We start from the raw sequence: 20,321 nt of genomic DNA on the forward strand, positions 1-20,321 counted from the left end.
GACTTTTTTCTCAGAATTTGAAAAAGAGAGAATTCTGAAATTTAAAAAAAGTCAACATTCTGTCTTTAATCTCAGCATTTGGAGGTTTTTTTTTCTCAGAATCATAAAAAAGTGAGAATTTTGATAAAAAGTCAAGGCATTTATCTTGAGTGGTGAGTCATACAGGACATGTTACTGTCAGATTTTATCTTTAGGTTTTTAGTCATCGATTTTTTCTGCTGATTTATGAACAATTTTCTAATAATGAAAAGAGACAAATTTAAAAAAGCTACATTTCTTTGCATGACTACACCTACACAAATATGGTCTATGCACATGATAAGATATGACATTTATTATATTCTTTCCAAGAGCCTTTCAGCTTGGCAAAATCAAACAAAACACTCAAAAACTTGAAAACAGAAAAGAATAAACCAAACTAATCAGAAATTATGTTAATGACGGAAATGTGTTAAACTTACACTAATGTGAAGACATCATGTATTAAACCTAAGCACAATAAGGAAACAACTTCAGGGGTGCAGATCCCATGCAACTGTACACTGCTGTGTGATAGCTACCAGTCTCTCCATGGTGATCACTAATTCCCCACCTCGCAACTTGAAATGAAAGAAGGGAGGCTGAGCTACTGAGCCTCTCTCAAAGCACAGCACCATGGCTACTCACCAGAACATGGCCGAGTGAATAGATGAAAAGCCAAGCAAGAGCTGATGTCAGTGACAGCTACACTGAAGCCTCTGTCTACATTTTTAGCTCTTTTCCCTCCCAGAAAGGCCCTTTGTCCTGTCTGTGTACTTATGTTATTTGAGTTTTACGTATGCTTTCATTAATGACTCTGAGCTCCTGTTTGTTTCACATATAGCATGTGTTTAGTGTCCAGACGTAATGCTTATTTAATGCCAACTCCTGTTTGTAATTATGCTATTATGTAGAATATGATTTGTAATGGGTTAAGGCTTCCTGTGCGCCATCAGTTTCTCAACAGGAAACAATGTCAGAGCGCACCGTTTTCAGTGTTTCATATTTTTCTTTCTTTTGAGATACTCTGCTACCTTGCTAGAAGACAACCTGTTGAGCCCTGATCTTCAAGGAGCTCTGTGAAATATCTTGAGGGCGATGCCTGATTAAGGGCTCTTGAGCAACAGCTGAGGCTGCTTTAGTGTACAGGATTGAGTATTGCTCACAGGTTGCCTCTAGGTATTGATGTTTATATCCATTTTAGGTTGTTCAGTCCACTGAATAGAAGAAACACCTTCTGAAAAAACATCCAAAGCTTGAAACATGCATCTTTTTATTTGTATTTTCTTTTATGAGACTTTATATTTGTATTCTTTTCATATCGCACACAGCTAAGCAAAACAGAGGAAGGGGGGGGGGCAACAGGATTAAACATTATTCAAGCACGACATGCATTTTTTTGTTTGACTCAATGGTGAAAATGAAAATTCAAACGCTAGAATAATTTGAAAATGTTGTGCAGTAGTTTTAGTAAAAGGACAAGCAGGAATCAGTGGGTTGTTATGGGTTCTTTCATGCTTTTTACCCTTCTCCCTCGCTACAAGGTAAACAAGCAAACACAAAGCTAACAGGCTGGTCCCTGGAGAACTGCCTGCATACAAAGTGATGATAAGTGTCAGCAATGATTTCAGAAGGGTTCGTGTTCAGATCCCACCCCTCCTTCACAATCCCTGGGAGCGCCTTTGAGCTACGCTGCCGTGCAGCACCGTGCCGCATGCTGTGTTACACTCACCTCGGGGGAAGCGAAGAAAAGAATAACAGGAGTTTACATTTTAGCAAATATGGTGCTGAGTGAAAGGAACAAGAGTTGAAACTTCAAAAAGCACCTGAAAATTAGCAGCAAAATGGATTAGATTAATGATAGAGAAAAAGTATTAGATTGGCTGTACTTTTAAAAATCCTCACCAAAGTAATACATATTTTATGTAGTCTGCAGTTTTGGACTGAATGTGTGGAGCCAGACGCTGGACTCTTCTGTGTTCTTCTTTTGCAAGCAGAGCTGGAAATGTAGCAAACCAAACAGTGCACTGAAAAGACCACATACTGCGTTTGACCCCCGACCCTGCTTGCATACTTTGTGGCCTGTCTGCTTTGTCCTTCTTGTCCATGGCATTTACCGGAAACAAACTGCTACGGATGGCTTCCTCGAGATTAAATGTTGACTCTCCCCAAGACTGACAATTTACCTTAGGTTTGTTCCTGACAGCAGGAGATGGTGAATAAACACAGTAGGCTCCATAAGAGGGATGACATATGCATGCTTAGGCCTGAGGACACAGCCACTGCAATCATCATGGCCTCAGTGCTGAATCCATCAGCAGCCTGATGGATTCCATTAATAAAAGACCTTTGGTGTTATATCCTCTCTTAAGCTTATACTCCGTCAGCACCACCAAAATAATATTGACCTAATCATTCTCTACCTTTGTGTGGTGAAATACCATTGTTATTTATACCATAATGAGATGTTGACATTTACAGATAAATTGAAAGAAGAGTTTCATTATAGTCTCCTCAACTACGCTTATATCTCTCTCTATATATATTAAAGTGCTGAAAAACATTCTTCTCTGTTGCTGCAGGGGAAAGTACAGTAACTGTACTTTTTCTGGTCTTAAGCTCTGGGTCAGGTGCAGTAAGGATATTAAAAGTTTTGTAGCATCAAAGAAGTTCTGGCGAACCATCAGACGGCTCTAGAAGGGAGAGGCCAGGCCTTTGCCCTGACTTTTTTCATCATTGATAGTTAGCTGCTGATCTCAGCTGGGGATCATACAAGTGAAGAATTCCTCAACCTACATGTCATGTTATCTAAGAGAAAGATATGCCGGGAAACTATTTTTGAGGCTTACTCATTTCTCTGGTGGAGTTTATGAAACTAGTAAAGAAGCACCGCAGGGGAATTTTGCTAAGCATGGAGAAAATTTCCTCAGGGATGCAAAGTGCTCTAGCTGTTTTCTGGCTGTCATTGGGAATGTGCATTTTCAGTATCACTTTAAGGTCAGGCTCCTGGAGGAAACAGACCAGTCTGACAAGGATGCTGACAAGGAGATTTCACGTGATGCATCTCAGATTGAGGAGGAGCAGAAGTTGATCAGGTCACTGCTACCAAAAGTCACTGCAAGGAGTTTCTCTTTGGAGTTTGCACAGCCACTTTGTGTGAGATTTATATTAGTGTTCACTACATTTTTGGAGGTATTGCTGAATTTGCAACAAGCAGCTGTAAAGCTATTTAAATAAAGATTTAGTTCAATTTTGTCTTTAAAACGAGGACAAAAGCTATGTCTTACACAAAGGATACCAGTGTTTCGACATGAGCAGCAAATCTGAAACCTGCTATTTGTCTCTAGGAATTGATAGATTCTGAAATAGGAATAGACGATGCTGAATAGTCTTTTTCTTGCACATATAAACAGTATTTTAAATTTACTTTGATAGAGTTTTACCTGACATGAGATGTTTATGTCCAGGTTTCATTAACAGCAGATGGTGTGGTATAAAGTTTCCATTTTCAGGTACCCCTGATAGGCGTTTGTTGTAGTCCCATTAACCTGTTCATCCACCCTGACTGCATCCATTGACCCCTTTTTTGTTACATCTTGTCTCCTCGCTGATGATGTTGTACTGTAGACTTTATGAGACATTCACAGTGTACCCTTTACTCTGTAGCCACCACAGTGGATTTTAAATCAAACAATCAAGATGTGATTGAAGTGCAGACTTTCAGCTTTAATTTAAGGGGTTTAACAAAAGTATTGCATTTATTGTTTAGGAATTACAGCCATTTTTATACAGAGTCGGACATTTTCTGAGGCTCAAAAGTAATTGGACAATTAACTGACAGGCCTGCCTCATTTTTCAAATCAAGATGAAGTTGTTCTAGAATGATGGAAAGAGAAAAGTATGGAAAACGAAAGAAGGAGTTTAGAATCTCGAGCATACCACATCATCTGTCAGACGTGGTGGAGCCACTGTTATGGCATGGGAATCTATGTCTGCCAGTGAAAGTTGAATTTATGGGTTTGCTGACCAAAGTTCCAGGATGACTGCATAGTGATTCACGGTGCAAATGGATGATGATCCAAAGTGTCCTGTCAAAACAACCAAAGAGTTTCTTAAACCAAAGAAATGGCTTAATCTTCAATGACCCGTTCACTTGACTTCAATCCAGTAGAGCATGCTTTTCAGTACCTGAAGATAAAACTGAAGCCAAAGAGACCTGCAAGCAAGCAACAGCTGAAATTGGCTCCAGTAAAGACCTGGCAGGAGGAAACCAGCATTTAGTGATGTTGACAGCCTGCAAATGATTTTCATCCAAATATCAAAAACAATCCTTGTATTTAAAATTATGTTAGTTTCTTCACATTATTTTGAGCCTCTAATGGAGGACAGCATAAAAAATGATGTGAAAATTGCTGTCAACTCTTAATAAAATACTTTTTTTTTCACTCCCCTAAATTAAACATTCAAGTCTGCACTTCAATCACATCTTGGCTGCTTGATTTAAAAGCACTCTGCCAGTGTACAGAAGCAAAATTACACTGTCCATATACTTCTAGACCTAACTGTAGAAGGAGAAGGTCAGCACAGTAAAACGTGATGATGTGGTATATTGCCAAGAAGTCAAGTGAACAGCTGTTCTATCTCATGTCACAATTTTGAGCATGACTTTTGATATTCTGTCATTTCAATACGGGTTTGGCTCTGGCTGTAGGAATCCAAAGTTTACTTCTTCCAAGAAAATCAACTCTACAGTATCAAGAAACACACTTCTCTGATATCTCCTGTAGCTCTGAAAGTAAATCTGATGTTATAGAAATACCATCAAGGTTGTCTGATCATATGCTACAAATTAGGGTGTGGAGTTTAAATGAAGTGAGCATTTCAAAGGCCAGAGACATTAATGAAAGATACAGGACAGCTACATTAAAAGCTCTTGTGTTTTCAAAGCTCGAGTCCTTCGATTTTATATAAGTGCAGTACTCGCTGACTAAAGCAGCCATTTACCTTGGCGAAGTTTACCTTGCAATCATTGCCAATGTGTACCTAATACTTTTCAGAAGCTGTTTGTCTCCAGTCTTTTGCAGAGGAAGGAAAGCTGGAACAAAAACACAGACAGACAAAACCCAGACGTAGCTGATATTATTGTTCTCAAGATTTAGTTTGAGTCTTAAAGTGCATTCATTACTGCCACAACTTTTTCCTATACACTTTTAAACACTGAATATCAAGAATCAGATGTTCTGTCATGTCTAAGATGATGAAGTAAAGGCAGAAATATCCACTGTGCTAAATACTTATAGCAAAAAAATGCAGTCTGCCCGTTATTAAATTCCAACTAACTACTGCCTTCCCCTAAGATACACATCAGTGCTGTGTGGCTGTGGAGTGGATGTCCATCACGCAGCTCTAACTTCAAACAGGATTATTCAGGACTGGTTACTTGTCCTGATAATTTGAATTTCTTTCTTTAGAAGTGTTTAAGGAATATTTTGTTGGAGTCGTACTTTGAGAAAGGGTCTTTAAGTCATCTTTAAAGCCTCGACTTGCTCTTCTTAGATTAAAACGCTGTCATAAGCAGAATGTTGCTGCAGTAACTACAAAGGTACCTTGATAAAACATGTAGTTTGTCTATCTTCTCTGTAAAGGTGTACAGTATTTCTGTCTATGCAACATCACAACAAGTCCTATTAATACCCATTCTAGCTACTCCACCAGTCAAACTTTCTTTTAGCCCACATGCTGTGAGGTGAACAACGGTTTGATTTAAAAGTATCGTCCTCAATGTTGTTTGGTGCACGACTAGATTTAAAGACGGATGGTTTATATGATCATTAAACAGGACGGATCTGACAGCACGACTCTTGGTACATAACCTCAGCTCTTGCTATTTATCCTCAGAAGACATAATCCTGTCAAATCCTTTTTGCTAGTGGATAAACTTAAAGCCACACTTTGTATGCTTTAAATGGCAACAAGAGGAACCTGCAAACGTGATCTAAGGTTTAACATCCAGATGTCTCGTCACCAATTCCAGTTAGAACATTCACGTCTATAAAATCATCTGTTTTTGTTTTATTTCAAAAAGGAAAAAAAGATAGAAAGAAGCACATAATGGAAACACTGAGTCCTAATTTCACTCCATATAACTTTAACACGCTGTTGTTTGAGCACTGGAATTCTGGCATATCTTCACCTGACATACAGAAAAAGGAATTCGATTGGAGCGTCACAATTCCCCGTGTAGTTTCGTGAACCCCGTTTAGAGAGCTTTGTATATATATGTCTTTGGCAAAAAAATGAGATGATTAATGTTTCCAGTGGAGCCATTCATCTCAGCCCTAATGACAGATTTTTGGTCAGAAAATGTGTGAAAAACACAAATCCATTTGGTGCATCATTATTGTTTTATTGATTCAACACACATTCAATGAACACATTTTGTAACCACTGTAGTACATTTTTGATGTCAGATGAGCTTGTTATTGCTGGGGTTTTAATGGAAAATTGCTAGTTTTGTTTGTAATGACCATTACATTAGTTAGGAAGTCACACTGTCATTACAGTAAAAGGCAGCGTTTCATTTCGTTCCATTATTTGCAGCAGAATGCAAATCATGGTGGGATTTGGTACCATAATTCATGCATAAATGGTGCATGTTTTGATCTTTTGATCTGATTTGAATGTTTATCCAATAAACATGATGTGTTTGCTTGCGCTGTTTGTACATATTTGTAACAACATGACAGTGAATATTTGTACGGATTAAATACTGAATGTTTTAAAGACATTTTATAGCTGTATTTGTTGTTTGTAAAGTCTAATAGAGGAACATATTATGTGATTTCCGCTTTTTAATTTTCTTTGAACATAATTAAGAATCCCCGACGTGTCTAAAAATGTACACAGCATATATTTATTTCCCTTCTCTACATATTATAAAGTGCGTCTCTGAATGAGCGCTCTATGATGTCAAAAGGGACAAGAACCAGTCTTCACTCGTGGCTTAGAGCCTCAGCTTTTTAAATACCAAACAACCAGCAGAAGCCTGCCACTCTTACTCTAACTTTAGAAATGTCTCGGCCACAAGCAAAGCAAGCTAAATGTTCTGTTGTTGGCTACAAGGACAAAAACAAGAGTTTCCCTGCACTTGCAGCATCCGAGGAACTGAAAACCCAGTAGATTCGTTTTAGGATTTAAAGGCAGCTTTATCAAATCTACAGGAAAATCATTAGTATTTGTATGTTGTGTGGCTAAAGTTATCATTAGCTTTGATGGTAAGCCCAGATTTATGTGATAATAAAAGCAGTGACCAGAGGCAAACAGACGAATGTTTAGACTGATTTAAAACCATTAAATAACTGGGAGTGATTTACTGTGCTTTCATGTTACTGTTTGGACTTCACTGCAACCTAAGCTCTGTTTGGTTCTCTCCTATTATCTGTGTTCACTGCACAGCTGTATTTAAATAAATAAATAAAAAACTAAATTAAAAAACAGCTATCTACATTTCCACTTTTTCTGTTCCTGGTGCCAAACAATGTAATGAGTATGAAATTGTGATTGACATGCTGCACATTAACTACATGTTAACCACCAATTAACTTGCAAGCCACTTTTCAAGCTGTCAGTCTGCACTGGAACAATGATGTTTTTAAAGCTATGATGTAATCTGACAAAATCTCTTCGCACAAAGGGTTAAAGACTGTGGCTGTGTTGTGATTCTGGCTATTTTTACTCTTTAAAGGATCAAAGGAGGAGAACATTAGAAGCAATACTGTATCACTGTCTGTGTTAGCTGCCCTTTGATCAAATGCATCTCCTGCTGCTATTAACTGCTATTTACTGGAGGTGGTTTGCATTTGAAACTATGGAAAGGGGAATAGGACATTTGTAAAAGGGCACAAGAACAAGGGAGTTTCAGAAAAGCTAAAAAGAAGAATGTTTCTTTTTTAGGGAAATAAAATACTCGTATTATCTTGCTAAAAATGGAGAATGAAGCATCCTCCTCACTTGTTTAATAATTATTTAATACATGCTAATATAAGATTTTATGTATCATTTAAACCAGAAGTGCTCACATCATTCTTCAGTCCAACATCAACACTCAAACGTTTACAGTCTGGTGTGGCTGCATTTAAACTCCGGTTCTTTTTCCTTTCGACAGCTACACTCAGATGTGGACAAAGGAGATGGCAAGGTGAAGTACGTGCTCTCTGGTGAGGGTGCCACCTCCATCTTCACCATTGATGAGAACACGGGAGACATCCATGCCACAAAGCGGCTTGATCGAGAGGCTCAGGCTTACTACACCCTTCAAGCTCAAGCTGTAGACCGACTCACCAATTTACCTGTGGAACCCAAATCTGAATTTGTGGTCAAAGTCCAGGACATCAATGACAATGAGCCCAAATTTCCTGATGGACCATATCTGGCAGGAGTACCAGAGATGTCACCCTTAGGTAAGTTACTCTAGTTCTTTTACACATAATCGATTGAAGGTTAATAACCAAAGTGTTAAAAGTGATATAACATTGTAAGTAAGAATTGTAAAGTAAGTTAAAAGTGGTCACCTATTAATGCACTGTGCTTATTTTTCTTGAACAGTGTGATAGTTTTGGTTCTCCTGAAGACCCACAAGAGCTAATTATCTGTACACCTGAGTGGAGTCTATGAAAAATTCACATCATGTGGAAAAGAAAAACCTGTATATTGGATGAACTATTATTCGTCCCAGCACTACCATAACCAAACAAGTCATTTTCCCCCCTCTCCGCACACTCTTCAAGTCTCTCTCTCTTACTCTTGCTTTCTCTTTGACTTGTCCTTGCTCCAACATCTGCCTTTGATAATTTTCCACCTCACTGAATTCGTCTTCATCTCTCCCAGTGTTTAGGTCGTGAGGGGTGGGTGGAGGGGGGGATTTGGAACGTGTGCAATATTAATTTGAGTCCAGCATGTTCAGTTTGTAAGACTGACTACATACTAATCATACTGAATATAATTTAACCAGTATGAAGCCCTTCTTGTTCATGGGCTCCACATCAAATGAGATCCAGGTTAAATTACCTTGATTTGGGAATACCTTGGCCAGAGCGCACAGGTCTGTTGGCTTCTTTCTCCTTTTCTGCTGTGATCCTGATGAATAAGGTCATGGATGCCTCGCTGTTCATTTTTTAAAGCTTCAAAAAGCAGGATGATGCACAAAGATTAAGAAACTAAAACCATTTCTCTTCAGCCACTCTGTAAAGCTTGCCTTTATTTTTATATATTCCATAGGTATCATGTAGCGCTAATACTAGCAGGTTTTAGCATAAACAAAATTTTAACATGATGATTGCACAAGAGAAAAAGTCAACTCATCACAAACGGTTATATGTAGAACCTGACAGTCATGATATCATGTTAATTAATCAGTGAAAACTTTTTGATTAAAACCAAAAATGAAAAAACTCATCAATCCATCAGCATAAATCTTCTGGGAACCATGGATCTCTGTACTAATCTGTGTCGCACATTAAGACAATTTTTACTGATTTGTGACGCATCAGAGAGTAACCACTGCTGATATCACCGATCCTTCTGGGATTTAGGGATGTCTTGATCAGGTTTTATTGAAATACAACTAATAACTGGTGATGCTAGAAGCACAAGATTTTAAAAGCTAGAAAAAGGCTGCACATACTATCAAGCCCCTCCCCACTCCCGATCCATTACCTTTTTCCTCTTCAATGTTGACTTTTTTCCAGTCCTGTACATTTACAAGACGAATAGTAATTGAGAATTGACTCCCTTGAATCTCATGGGAATGCCACAGAATTCCTGTAACCCCCACAGGATATCTGAAAAAAAGTGTGCTTCTACAGAACAGCTGACCAACTACAGCAGTCTGCAGATTAACAGACTGGCATTGCTATATCTAAAGCAAGCACAGGTAAAAACATTATACTGCACAATAATACCTCTCCTAAGGACTCAGCAATTGATATTCTATTGATCACATTAGCATTTATTGCAACAGGTATTCCTTTTATCTGTTTAAAAAACACTCCTTGAGGGCGCTATCATATCAGCCCCTGTCTGTAAGCTGTGTGGTCAAGATTTCCTTCAAGGTTTCAGACAGGTCCTGCTCAGGTTCAAAATGCAAGTAAATGCAAATGAGTGGCAACAACATCCTGAGGCCATTCATCTTAGCAGGTGTATTAGGAATGCAGTAAGAAAAAGTGACCTCCATATAAATTATCTAATGTCTAGAGCATGCCTGGTTTATACTCACCTAAAATAAAAAAAATAATAAAAAAATAATAAATAAAATTAATATTCAGGATATTTAGGATTTAGGATATTTTTAGGGCTTGTTTTATTTCAGATATTAACATATTCACATATGCCAAAACAGACCTCTAGGCTTGAAATGTTGATGAGTGACTCATGTTTGAAAACTAACTCAGGCAAACTTAAGGTCTGAATCAGGCTTGAAGGCCAAAGGCATTTTTTCCACAAATTGGACTCAGAGTTCATTGCAGCCAGTAACTCCCAGTACACTGTAAAATGTAATTCTAGCTGTTTGTTATTTCAACATATTATTCTATATCAGTTTGACGATAGATGACTGAAGTTGTTGTTATAACATAGAATTACAAGTTAAAAACGTCCCAATTACACCAAAAAAAGCTAACTTGAAAACTCATGTCCAGCTAAATCAGCAACTTATGTGAACTTGACAACGTGGGTAAGTTGAGCACAGCAGGATTCAAAACTGCCTCACGTGACTGCTACCGAGGTGCATCATGGGGAATTGGCGGTTAACGACATGCTCACTTTACTTGGACGTTTTCTAATCGTCTTCTTTGGAATATGCTTTCAAGGTGAGTAACACTGGTTATAACTATAAGGAAAGAGAGCTACAAAAGTTGGAACATGTTTTGAATTTATGGCATGATGTGTGTTTTTCTCTTTTACCGAAATGTTTGCTTTAGCTAATGTAACTTTAGCCGACAAGGTCCAGCTTGTGTGTCATGACCAAACTTGACCTAATAAACTGACACATGGCCTTTTTTATGGGTTTAATGTGGCACTGACCAAATCACAAGTATTGTGCCGCTAGCTTTAAGGTTGTGCACTCAACCACTGTTGCGATATTAGCAAGCTAACTCAGCTAATTAATAAAGCTTATTTCATATTGTCTCTGTACTTGTAAATTTCTTTCAAGTTCACAGGCTGTTGTATTTTGGAAGTTCATTTTGGCAATATTTCCAATAACTGGCTGGGTTCAAAAAGAACTTTTTGGCAGGACTCCGATGCTTGTTGTCATCTGTTTACCCCTATGTAATCACTTAAGTTGTTATTAACTGCTGCATGCTAAGCTGCAAGAGTGCACTGAGGACTGAGACAAAATATGGTCTACAAACCAGCATTATATTAGTTTTTATCAGATAGTCCTCCAGTGTGTTTATTTTTTGCTTTAATTCTATTGTGCAGTTATTTGTTACACAGCTCACTATTTTGACTTATTTTTGAACTCTTGTGATCAGTATGACTAGATTGTGTGAGTTTCCATACTAAAAGAGCTGTAGTGATAAAATAATTGGCATCAGAGACACTGATTTTTGGCATGATATACTGCAGAAGTTTTTTTTTTTTTTGCATAATTTACCTTTTAATTAAACTGCATTCTCTGTATTGTAACAAAACTAACATTGTTTATATGTCAGAAAATTAGCAAACATGAATAAATGGCGAAAACAATATAATTATAACATATATTTTTATTTTACTTATTTTAGGTCTGTGAAGCCAAACTTGATGCTGGGGATTTATTTTTGTCAGTGGAGTCAAATGGTAAGTTACAATTTGTGCATTTTGTCATACTGGAAACACCTCAGATTATATTGTAATTTAATAGCTCTGTAGAACAAATGATACAAAGATTGTAGTGTCAGGGTACTTCTTAAGAAGTAATATGGCACTATTGATGATCACATGCAGGTGGCATAAACTAAATATTCAGACGTGTTACCAACAAATGATTCATTAACAAAAGCAATGGAGCAGACTGTTTAGGTTCTTGTGGTTGTAATAACATCCATAACTGCAAGTTTGTCATTAATTTATTTTCACAGGTCTAGATGATCACATCTGTCCTTGTCATTTAAATGAGGTGGACTTGCAAACTTTGCACTCTTTTGGGTAAATTGCTGTCCACTACATATACACAGAATCTGCACAGTATTTCAGATCTAAAAAGGGAGTATGTAATGGACTTGCTGGCTTTAATGTAAAAAGCCTGTTGTGTAACTTTAATGAGGCAGTTGGACTAAAACAGTATTGCTCATCAAGGTAAACATCTGAGGAATAAGGAAACTGTTACTTGTCCTTTTACTCAGTGTTCTTTTAATCGCACGTTTACTAAAGTTTTACATCACATAAGTCATTTTCACAATCATTCTACTTTAAAAGATTTCGAGACAGAGCTTATTGTTCTCTGAACTTCCTTGTTCACTGAACGGCAGGTAAAGTGCATCTTTTTGTTTGTTTGCTTTTGTGTGTTTGTGTTTTCTCTAATGGGCCTCAGATGACTGTTTGCTTAAATTTGGGTCTCAAAGAATCTTTTTTTTATTCTGTCTGTACTCTCCACCCCTCTTCTTCTATTGCTCAGGTTGAAGCAGAATTTGCCCGTCTTACATCTGTTGACCTGAAAGGGTTCCTTTTTGCTGTGCTTGACCATTATGGAGAGGTTCGTGGAGCTGTACAAAATCAAGAGCGGCATAGGAGGGCTAACTAGGCTCATAAGATGCTTCGGAGATGATGTAAGTGTTCAACTGCGAAATCTAATCCTTTGTTTAAGTTTTAGGTTATCCAGTTCAACTGATGAACTCATTGAAAGAAAGCTGATAAGTAAAGTCTGTCATCATATTTCACAACCGGACATTTAGTGTGGTAACTTTTACAGAATCTATGTATATTGGTGGTAGGTTGGATATCATATTCTACTTGAATGTCCTGATAAGCCTGATTCAAAATCTCCAATGATAATCATATATTGATGGAATTATGTATCAAAAGCTGTGAATTTGGAGCTGTCTACATGCTTCATAAACACTGTTTAAAAGTGTTTTTGTTTTCTTTTTGACTTCTTTGACCAGAGCCCTACACAAAGGAAGAGGACAGACGACCTAATTTTCTAAAGGAAGATCCCTCACACACTTTCAAGACTGTGAAGGTTAGCATTGTTTCTTTTAGTAAATTTAATAATGACAGCACCACAGTGGATTTTAAATGAAACATGTGGCATCTATGAAACAATAGATGCCACATGATAACATGTGTACTTTTTCCTCACCAAATGTATTATTACAAGATCTTTGACACTGGATTTGGTCTGGGTTTCAGAGAAACTAACTGGCAAGCTAGCATTGATATTATTAGTGTCTTGTGTTTATTCATGTCTTCACCAGGGTCTTTGACATTTCGCTGCTGTACTGTTCACTTCAGCTTTACGTTTGATTTCTCACATTGTATATTGTAATGGCAGAGATATTAGGATATTTAAGGGGCTGCAGTGGCTGCTACAGCTGTGGGGGGCAATACTTTGGTGAAATGTCCTGGACCCTGGAAAAGAGACTGTGTAGACTGGGTAAGCAATTAAAGGTTACTGGCCGAGAGTCATTGGGCAGCTGGGTAAAGGTGGATGTTGATATTCAGTGCCAATTATGCAACCTGTTCAGCCATGTCTATATGCTCTTTTTTCATGCTGTTAATATAGGGGGAAAAAATAAACTTTAATCAATAAACTGATTAAAGAAGCATTGTCTATGGAGCCACAATCTGATCCTGTAGTGTAGCTGCAGTTTGCACATTTCATGTATTCTCAGCCAGATTTGGTTTAGAGCACAGCCAATATTTAGCATAAGTAGATTTAAATTCACACACTGGTGATGGCAGCTACATTGTAGCCACAGCCGCCCTGGGGTGCACTGACAGAGGCGAGGCTGCCGGACACTGGCACCACCGGGCCCTCTGACCACCACCAGTAGGCAACAGGTGAAGTGTCTTGCCCAAGGACACAACGACTGAAACTGTCGGAGCTGGGGCTCGAACCGGCAACCTTCCAATTATAAGACGAACTGTCAACTCTTCAGCCACGATTCAGTCATCCACCCATGTGTGTGAATGACTGAATGTGTAAAGCGCTTTGGAGTCCTTAGGGGACTAGTAAAGCGCTATACAAATACAGGCCATTTACCATTTAAATTGAAAATTTTGCTTGAATTCTGCAATTGAAGACATGCTCAGTTATTTATGAACATGGTCTTTGTTTAAAGCAAGAAATGGATTTGTAACATGGGGGTGCATATCTCATTCTGAAAAAACTTTAACAACTGATAAGTGTTACCCAAAGCCAATCACCATCATCCAAAGCATCAGTATGGCTCTTCTTTGGAAAGACATGAATTCTTAAGCACAAAGGATATTGTGTAATTGTAATTGTGTAATTTTTTTTTTTTTTTTTTGTCTTTGAACCCTTTTATAGCCGACAGGTATTGAAGACACGTTTTCTAAGAGGATGAAAGTTGGCATTGTGATGGTGAAAGAAGAAGACATCATCGATGTGTTGGTTGTCCTTGAGGCGGCAGTAATCCTGTCTAATCTGAGGAATGTCTCAAGTGCCATTTCCATGCTGATGGGCCTTCTTTTTGCCCTCAACACAGACTATCCAAAGGAACTTAAGGACATCTTTGAAGTCATTCAGAACATCCTAATGAACATTGGTGGAAGGCAGTGCATCTCACTAGTGCATGGTCTAAGAAACAGACTCTTGCAGAAAGCCATGCAGAACTGTAATTGTATGCTCCTTAGTGTTAAGGACAGTTTTTATTTTACTGTTTGTTTTTTTTATTCTTGCAAGTTCTCATTCTCACTTTTGTATGTCACTAAATGACTACACTTTACAAATTCCAGATTAGACAATTACTCATTTGTTCATGGTTTAAGAAACTTATGTGAACAACATATAATGGTGGACTTTGCAGATGCTTATCTCATGCAAGTCAGTAGTTTTTCCTTTGTTTTGCAATTGAGCAGACTCAAACTGATGTTTCTGAAATATTCATATTATCAAATGTTTCAGAAGCATGCACTCATTTTCAGAGATATTGGTTCTGTGGAATTTGTTGCAATTGTAAACGAAGACAAATACAAGAGTTTGATGTCTTAGTTGTTATAAACTGATCTTTACTGTCACTTATCAAAGGTTTTGTACTATTTTAATATTTCAAGTTTATGCTAACAGGTGTGACTGAGCACAATGAAGTTTAAAATTTTGTAAATGTAAAGAATAACTTTTCTAAATAGCAAGTGTCCCGTTGATACATTACATTAATGCAGACTTTATGTTGTTACTTCACAAGAATCACTACTGCTCCGAGAGTATTGGTCAGAATTTAATCTTCACCCAAACTGGGCTCAAGACCAAGTTCAAATTTATTGTTTCACAGGGAGCAGCCTTTGAGTTTTGATGGATTGTGAGCCTGATGAGCTACGTCACTGATTTTTCTGTTTCTCAGATGACTAAGATGGCACAATAAATGGTGAATGTTGGGTGCTCATGAGTAATTGTCTTGTCATGTTCTTAAAACAAACTTTCTGTATGAAATGATCAGATAGACTTTAATGGAATCTGTGGGGTTTTATTTTTTTTCTGTAAACAACAGAAATTAATTTAAAGGAATGTAGATATTTAAACCTGAGATCTAAGATAAACCTAACAGGTAGTTTTGCTGAAATGGATGTTAGAAAGCTAAAAAAACAAAACAAAACTTAAGATGTTTAATACACATTCTTCTTTACATCCAGTCAATCAACTCTGATAATTAAAATGAAACTGATTTACAAGTTCACTCAGCTACCTTAAGGAGCTCAGGTAATTAATAAACTTAAATCAACTTAGCTAACAGGTTATGTTAGTTAAGCTAAATAGATTCCTAAGTTAAAAGAACTACTAAAGTATTTGAATTAACTAAAAAACCCAAGTCAACTGAACTAGGACAAGAGTTTAAACAATAGATTATTTTAATTTAGCTGAAAGGGTTTTCCCAAGTAAAGATGACAATTAAAGGAGCTGAACTGACTAACAAATCTCAGTCAACTAAACTAAGACGAAGTTTAGACAACATGTGATTTTTCATTAAGATAACAATTGGTTGTGTTATAAGAACAAACTCTATTTCTTGACTTAACTTAAATTTTAAGGCAGCCCTTTACCTCATATTTTTAAGTTGAAACAACAAGTTATATTTTACAGTGTACCTCCCTGCTGAAATTTCTCTGAAAAACATCTGATCCTGATGAATACATTTTTGCACAGCCATTACTTTGGCAATTCACTGTGGCAACACGGCATCCCGAGCAGCACAGACACCCTTAGCTTCCTCCAGCTCCACCTAGGGGTTCCCAAGGCACTCCAAGGCATGCTGGGAGCTGTGGTCTAATCACAAGTGAGCTGTGAGTGCTGGGATGGAGACAGAAATGAACCTGGGTGTCAGAAGACTGAAAAGGTGACCTGAGCTTTTCAGTTGATTAAAAATTACAAACACAAAGTTTGACACGATTTTATGCCTAAAGTGTAAAAAGTCATTTTATGTCAAATTAATTACACAATCTACACAACCTGTAACTGCTCGAGAATGTCTTGGCCAAAGACTATCCACTTTTTTCAGTCAGTAAATTAAATGTAAAATTCACAATAAAACACCATAAACCCATTTTAGTATCATTGCTACCAAAAGGGTATAATGGAGTGGCGGATTGTGACCTTTTTTCCAGAGAAAATTGAGAAATTCTGTACGTAATTAAAAGAGTGAGCATCACACACTGGGTAGCATCACTGAAACGCTGTCAAGGCTGTAAGTAGGAGTGTTATTGTGCAAGCTGTAACTGCAGGCAGGTGGGCGAGAAAGCTCTGGGTTTGAATGCATTGTTTTTTAATATGTAGAGGGCACGTTTCAGTTAAAACATGAGGTTAGATGGTTCGTTAATCTGCAATGAATTGTGCTTTTGGCCACTCAGGGTCACTTTTTACGCTGATATGATTGTATACTTATACACAATCAGCTTGTGCTAGCATTTGTGCACAGTAGAGTTTTAGAGTTTTCTTTTTTTTCTCTGTTTTGGAAGTTCACAGTGTACAATTATGCAATGAAACTCTGTGAATGAAGCACAGCAGTAAGCTTGTAGGCCAGATAAGCAAATAATGAGCTGAAGAAGCTAAACAGGAACATGGAGCTGTGGGACGCTCTGGTGATAGCACTTTGTGGATTGATCACTGGTTCGAGAACCCTTTCACGTATGCTTTGCTGTATGTGATTGATATGTTATTTTTATAGTTTTTACCTCGAGCAGTACATGACAGCTGTGCAAACTCAATGCTGGTTAGGATCACCGCAGTGCTTCAACATGCTTGTTGTCATGCAAATGTAAATTAGAAAAAAACAAAGGCTATTTCCAGAGTGTTCAAAGTCAAATGGAAATTTCAGAAGGCATACAGTGGCACGGGAGCCGTTCCAAGGGAGGCTCTGCTTTGCTTACAGCACAGGCACAGAGATCTCCGAAGGATTACACAGCTGACTGTCAATGGGGGTACAGAGCTCAGGCTTAAGGAACCAGAGGATTAGAGTACGAGGGCTTTGAGTTCGTGTCCAACCGGTGATAACAGCAACTTACTAGAAGATGTGTTCACACCAGAATCGGTGAGCTGCACGTTCCACCCGAGCACTATTTACTCTGCCAGCTCCCGTGAAGGTCTTCATCACGAGTTGCGAGAACAACAGGAGAATAATGCTTGCCTCCTTTTGTAAATATCTGCTCAAAGCAATTATCAATGCAGTAAAGAACGGGAAAGGGCGAAGCACTCTTGTCTTCATAATTCCTTTATAGATGTCTTTAAATCATTAATGGTCACAGCTTTGCACCGCTGATGAATGGGTTCAATTTAGAGGAAATCATGAATTTATTATTAAGTATTAGAAGCAGTGCTCGTCCATGCACAGTGTGACCCTGTGGCCTGAGGATCTCTCAGGGCTTTTGTCTAATCATGGTGGGATGTCAAATAAAGACAAGAGAGCTTGAGGACAGTTGGAGGTGTGACAATCGTGAGGCCTGGCTCTCTCCGCTGCACAGCGAAAGGCCAAGGAGCGTTTGAGGGTCATTACAAGCATAGAGAATGTAATGTCACCCAAGGCCACAGCTCTTGAATTTACTACTCACCAGTCTATATCAGCTGTCACAGTTCCTGTCGAATTCACGAGAGCAGAGATCAAGGATGGAATAGTCATTTTAATTCTGAAATGAAAAGGTGCTGCGGTTTAAGGAAGTTTTTTTTTCTTTCTTTTTTTTTGTCACTACGAGTTGAAGTGTTTATTGTGTGGTAAAAATTTCACAGAGCTACACACAATGCTTAATCTTGTTAACTACAATGCAGCATATCTGTCATAATAACTATTTTACAAAGCTCTTATGTTCACTTTTAGTTGACAGTGACATGTGTAAATTTGACACTATGTTAATTATTTAACTGAGAAGTGTATCACATTATTTTTTTTGTTCTTCCCAGTAACACATATTAAGCAGGCAAAATATTAGAAACACCTCTGAATATAACACAGTCTCGTAAAATATAATAAAAGGTGAAGACAATATCCAGAAAGCTGGACACATTAAAAACATGGTCGATATTATGTAGTGCAGCTGAGAGAATGTATTTGCTTCCTAACAGTGTTAAACATGCATAGAAATCAGCAGGCACTCGGTAACTTTTTTTAAAGTCTTGTAACTCATTTTGCTTTTGTAGTTAGGAATAAATGTGAACCGAACTCTAATCAATATCCCTGTCATCTGAAACGGTGGGGACAGGTGTGAATGTGCATGAATACAATCACTTAATCAACTGCGGCAGCTTGAGTACTCATGGAGGCATTGCAAAACGATTGGGCTTTAATGAAACATTTTAAATATTGATTCTTCTAATAATCCTGTATGTACTTTCACATCGCAGAATTGGTTCTGATGGGTTTTTTTCACCTTTTTGAGTTAAATAAAGTATATTTATATTCCTAAGACGGTCCTTTCATTTGTACTAATGCAAAAGTTCAACACACGTTTTGGGTCACTGTCAAACCTTTTGCATTGTGTGCGCGCAATCGGAAAGTGGATATTGCACTTGACAGTTGCTTGCACCCTGTACATGCAAGTGTCTGAAGAATATTGGTCTCCGCTCCAGATTAAGCACGCCGCATTTATTTTCATTACTGGCAGATGACAGTTGCACACCGAGAATACGGAATTGATTAGGAAACTTGTTTTGTACACAGCTGCAGGGGATAAATAACAAGGGGGAAGATCTGATCATCACGTCGATGAAGATGGACAAATATTGAAAGGACACTGACAGGGGAAATTGAGTAGCAGACGACAGCCTGGTGGAGCTGAAAGAATCTGTTAAAATTTTCAGGGTGTTCATCAGTTTTTTTTCTCCTTCTCTCTGACATCCAGCTCACCCAGATGATATTACCTTTCATACTGACATTATTGTTAGAACAGGATGTTTGGTGGACTCGCGGGGCAAACAAGCTGTGGAAAACATCTGAAAAAAAGAGGAAACTTTAAAAGCGCTCCACGCGAGTCCATATTGAAAGTTAATTTACGGTGTCGTCCACCACACCCTCTGTGAAGTGTTTTTAACTATCATCCTGTAATAAAGATTCAGACGTTGCCTGAGTTCTTTTCATACAGTCATCCTTTGACCTTGGTGTTTTAAACTACCTGTAATATAACCTGTCATGACTAAGAGGTGATGATATAATCTAGGTGTCCTCTACAACCAGCCTGGTGATAACTTCTCCAGCTTCACCAAGCTTTTTTTTTTTTTTTTTACTGTTATATTGTTCACATCAGGGCCAGAGCCTGTTAATTTCAGCTTTATGGCCAGAATGGGGGACTCTAATCTTCAATTTCCCGTGATCACTTCATTCTGTAAAAGCCTGTAAAATACATCTCATGTTAGAAAGTGAGATTTTTTATTAGGATGTTTGCTTCAAAGTAAAATATCACCAACTTGTAAGACAGCACTTTCTGTTTGCCACAATACAGGCTTTGCCAGATATGTTAGCTAGCCATTAAAGTGAAAATTCAAGCATCAACTAGCTATTCATGTGACAAAACTGAAAAAAAGCTACACTTGTGGAGAATGGTGTTTTTTCAAGGTTATTTTAACAATTTCTATTCTTGATGATTTCACCACTGCCACTGCT

The 20,321-nt window shown here is 37.9% G+C and overlaps 1 protein-coding gene across 2 annotated transcripts in view; it reads left to right on the top strand.

The window, feature by feature from the left end:
- LOC100708403 (cadherin-7) overlaps window positions 1-20,321 on the top strand; it is a 162,950-nt gene that overhangs the window by 34,468 nt on the left and 108,161 nt on the right. For both annotated transcript variants that reach the window (XM_019363039.2, XM_003439147.5), the window contains exon 3: window positions 8,183-8,477. In XM_019363039.2, the coding sequence (XP_019218584.1) occupies window positions 8,183-8,477 (295 nt within the window). The remainder of the gene's footprint in view (window positions 1-8,182; window positions 8,478-20,321) is intronic.

This window comes from Oreochromis niloticus, linkage group LG9 (assembly GCF_001858045.2).
Source record: "Oreochromis niloticus isolate F11D_XX linkage group LG9, O_niloticus_UMD_NMBU, whole genome shotgun sequence".
NCBI lineage: Eukaryota > Metazoa > Chordata > Actinopteri > Cichliformes > Cichlidae > Oreochromis > Oreochromis niloticus.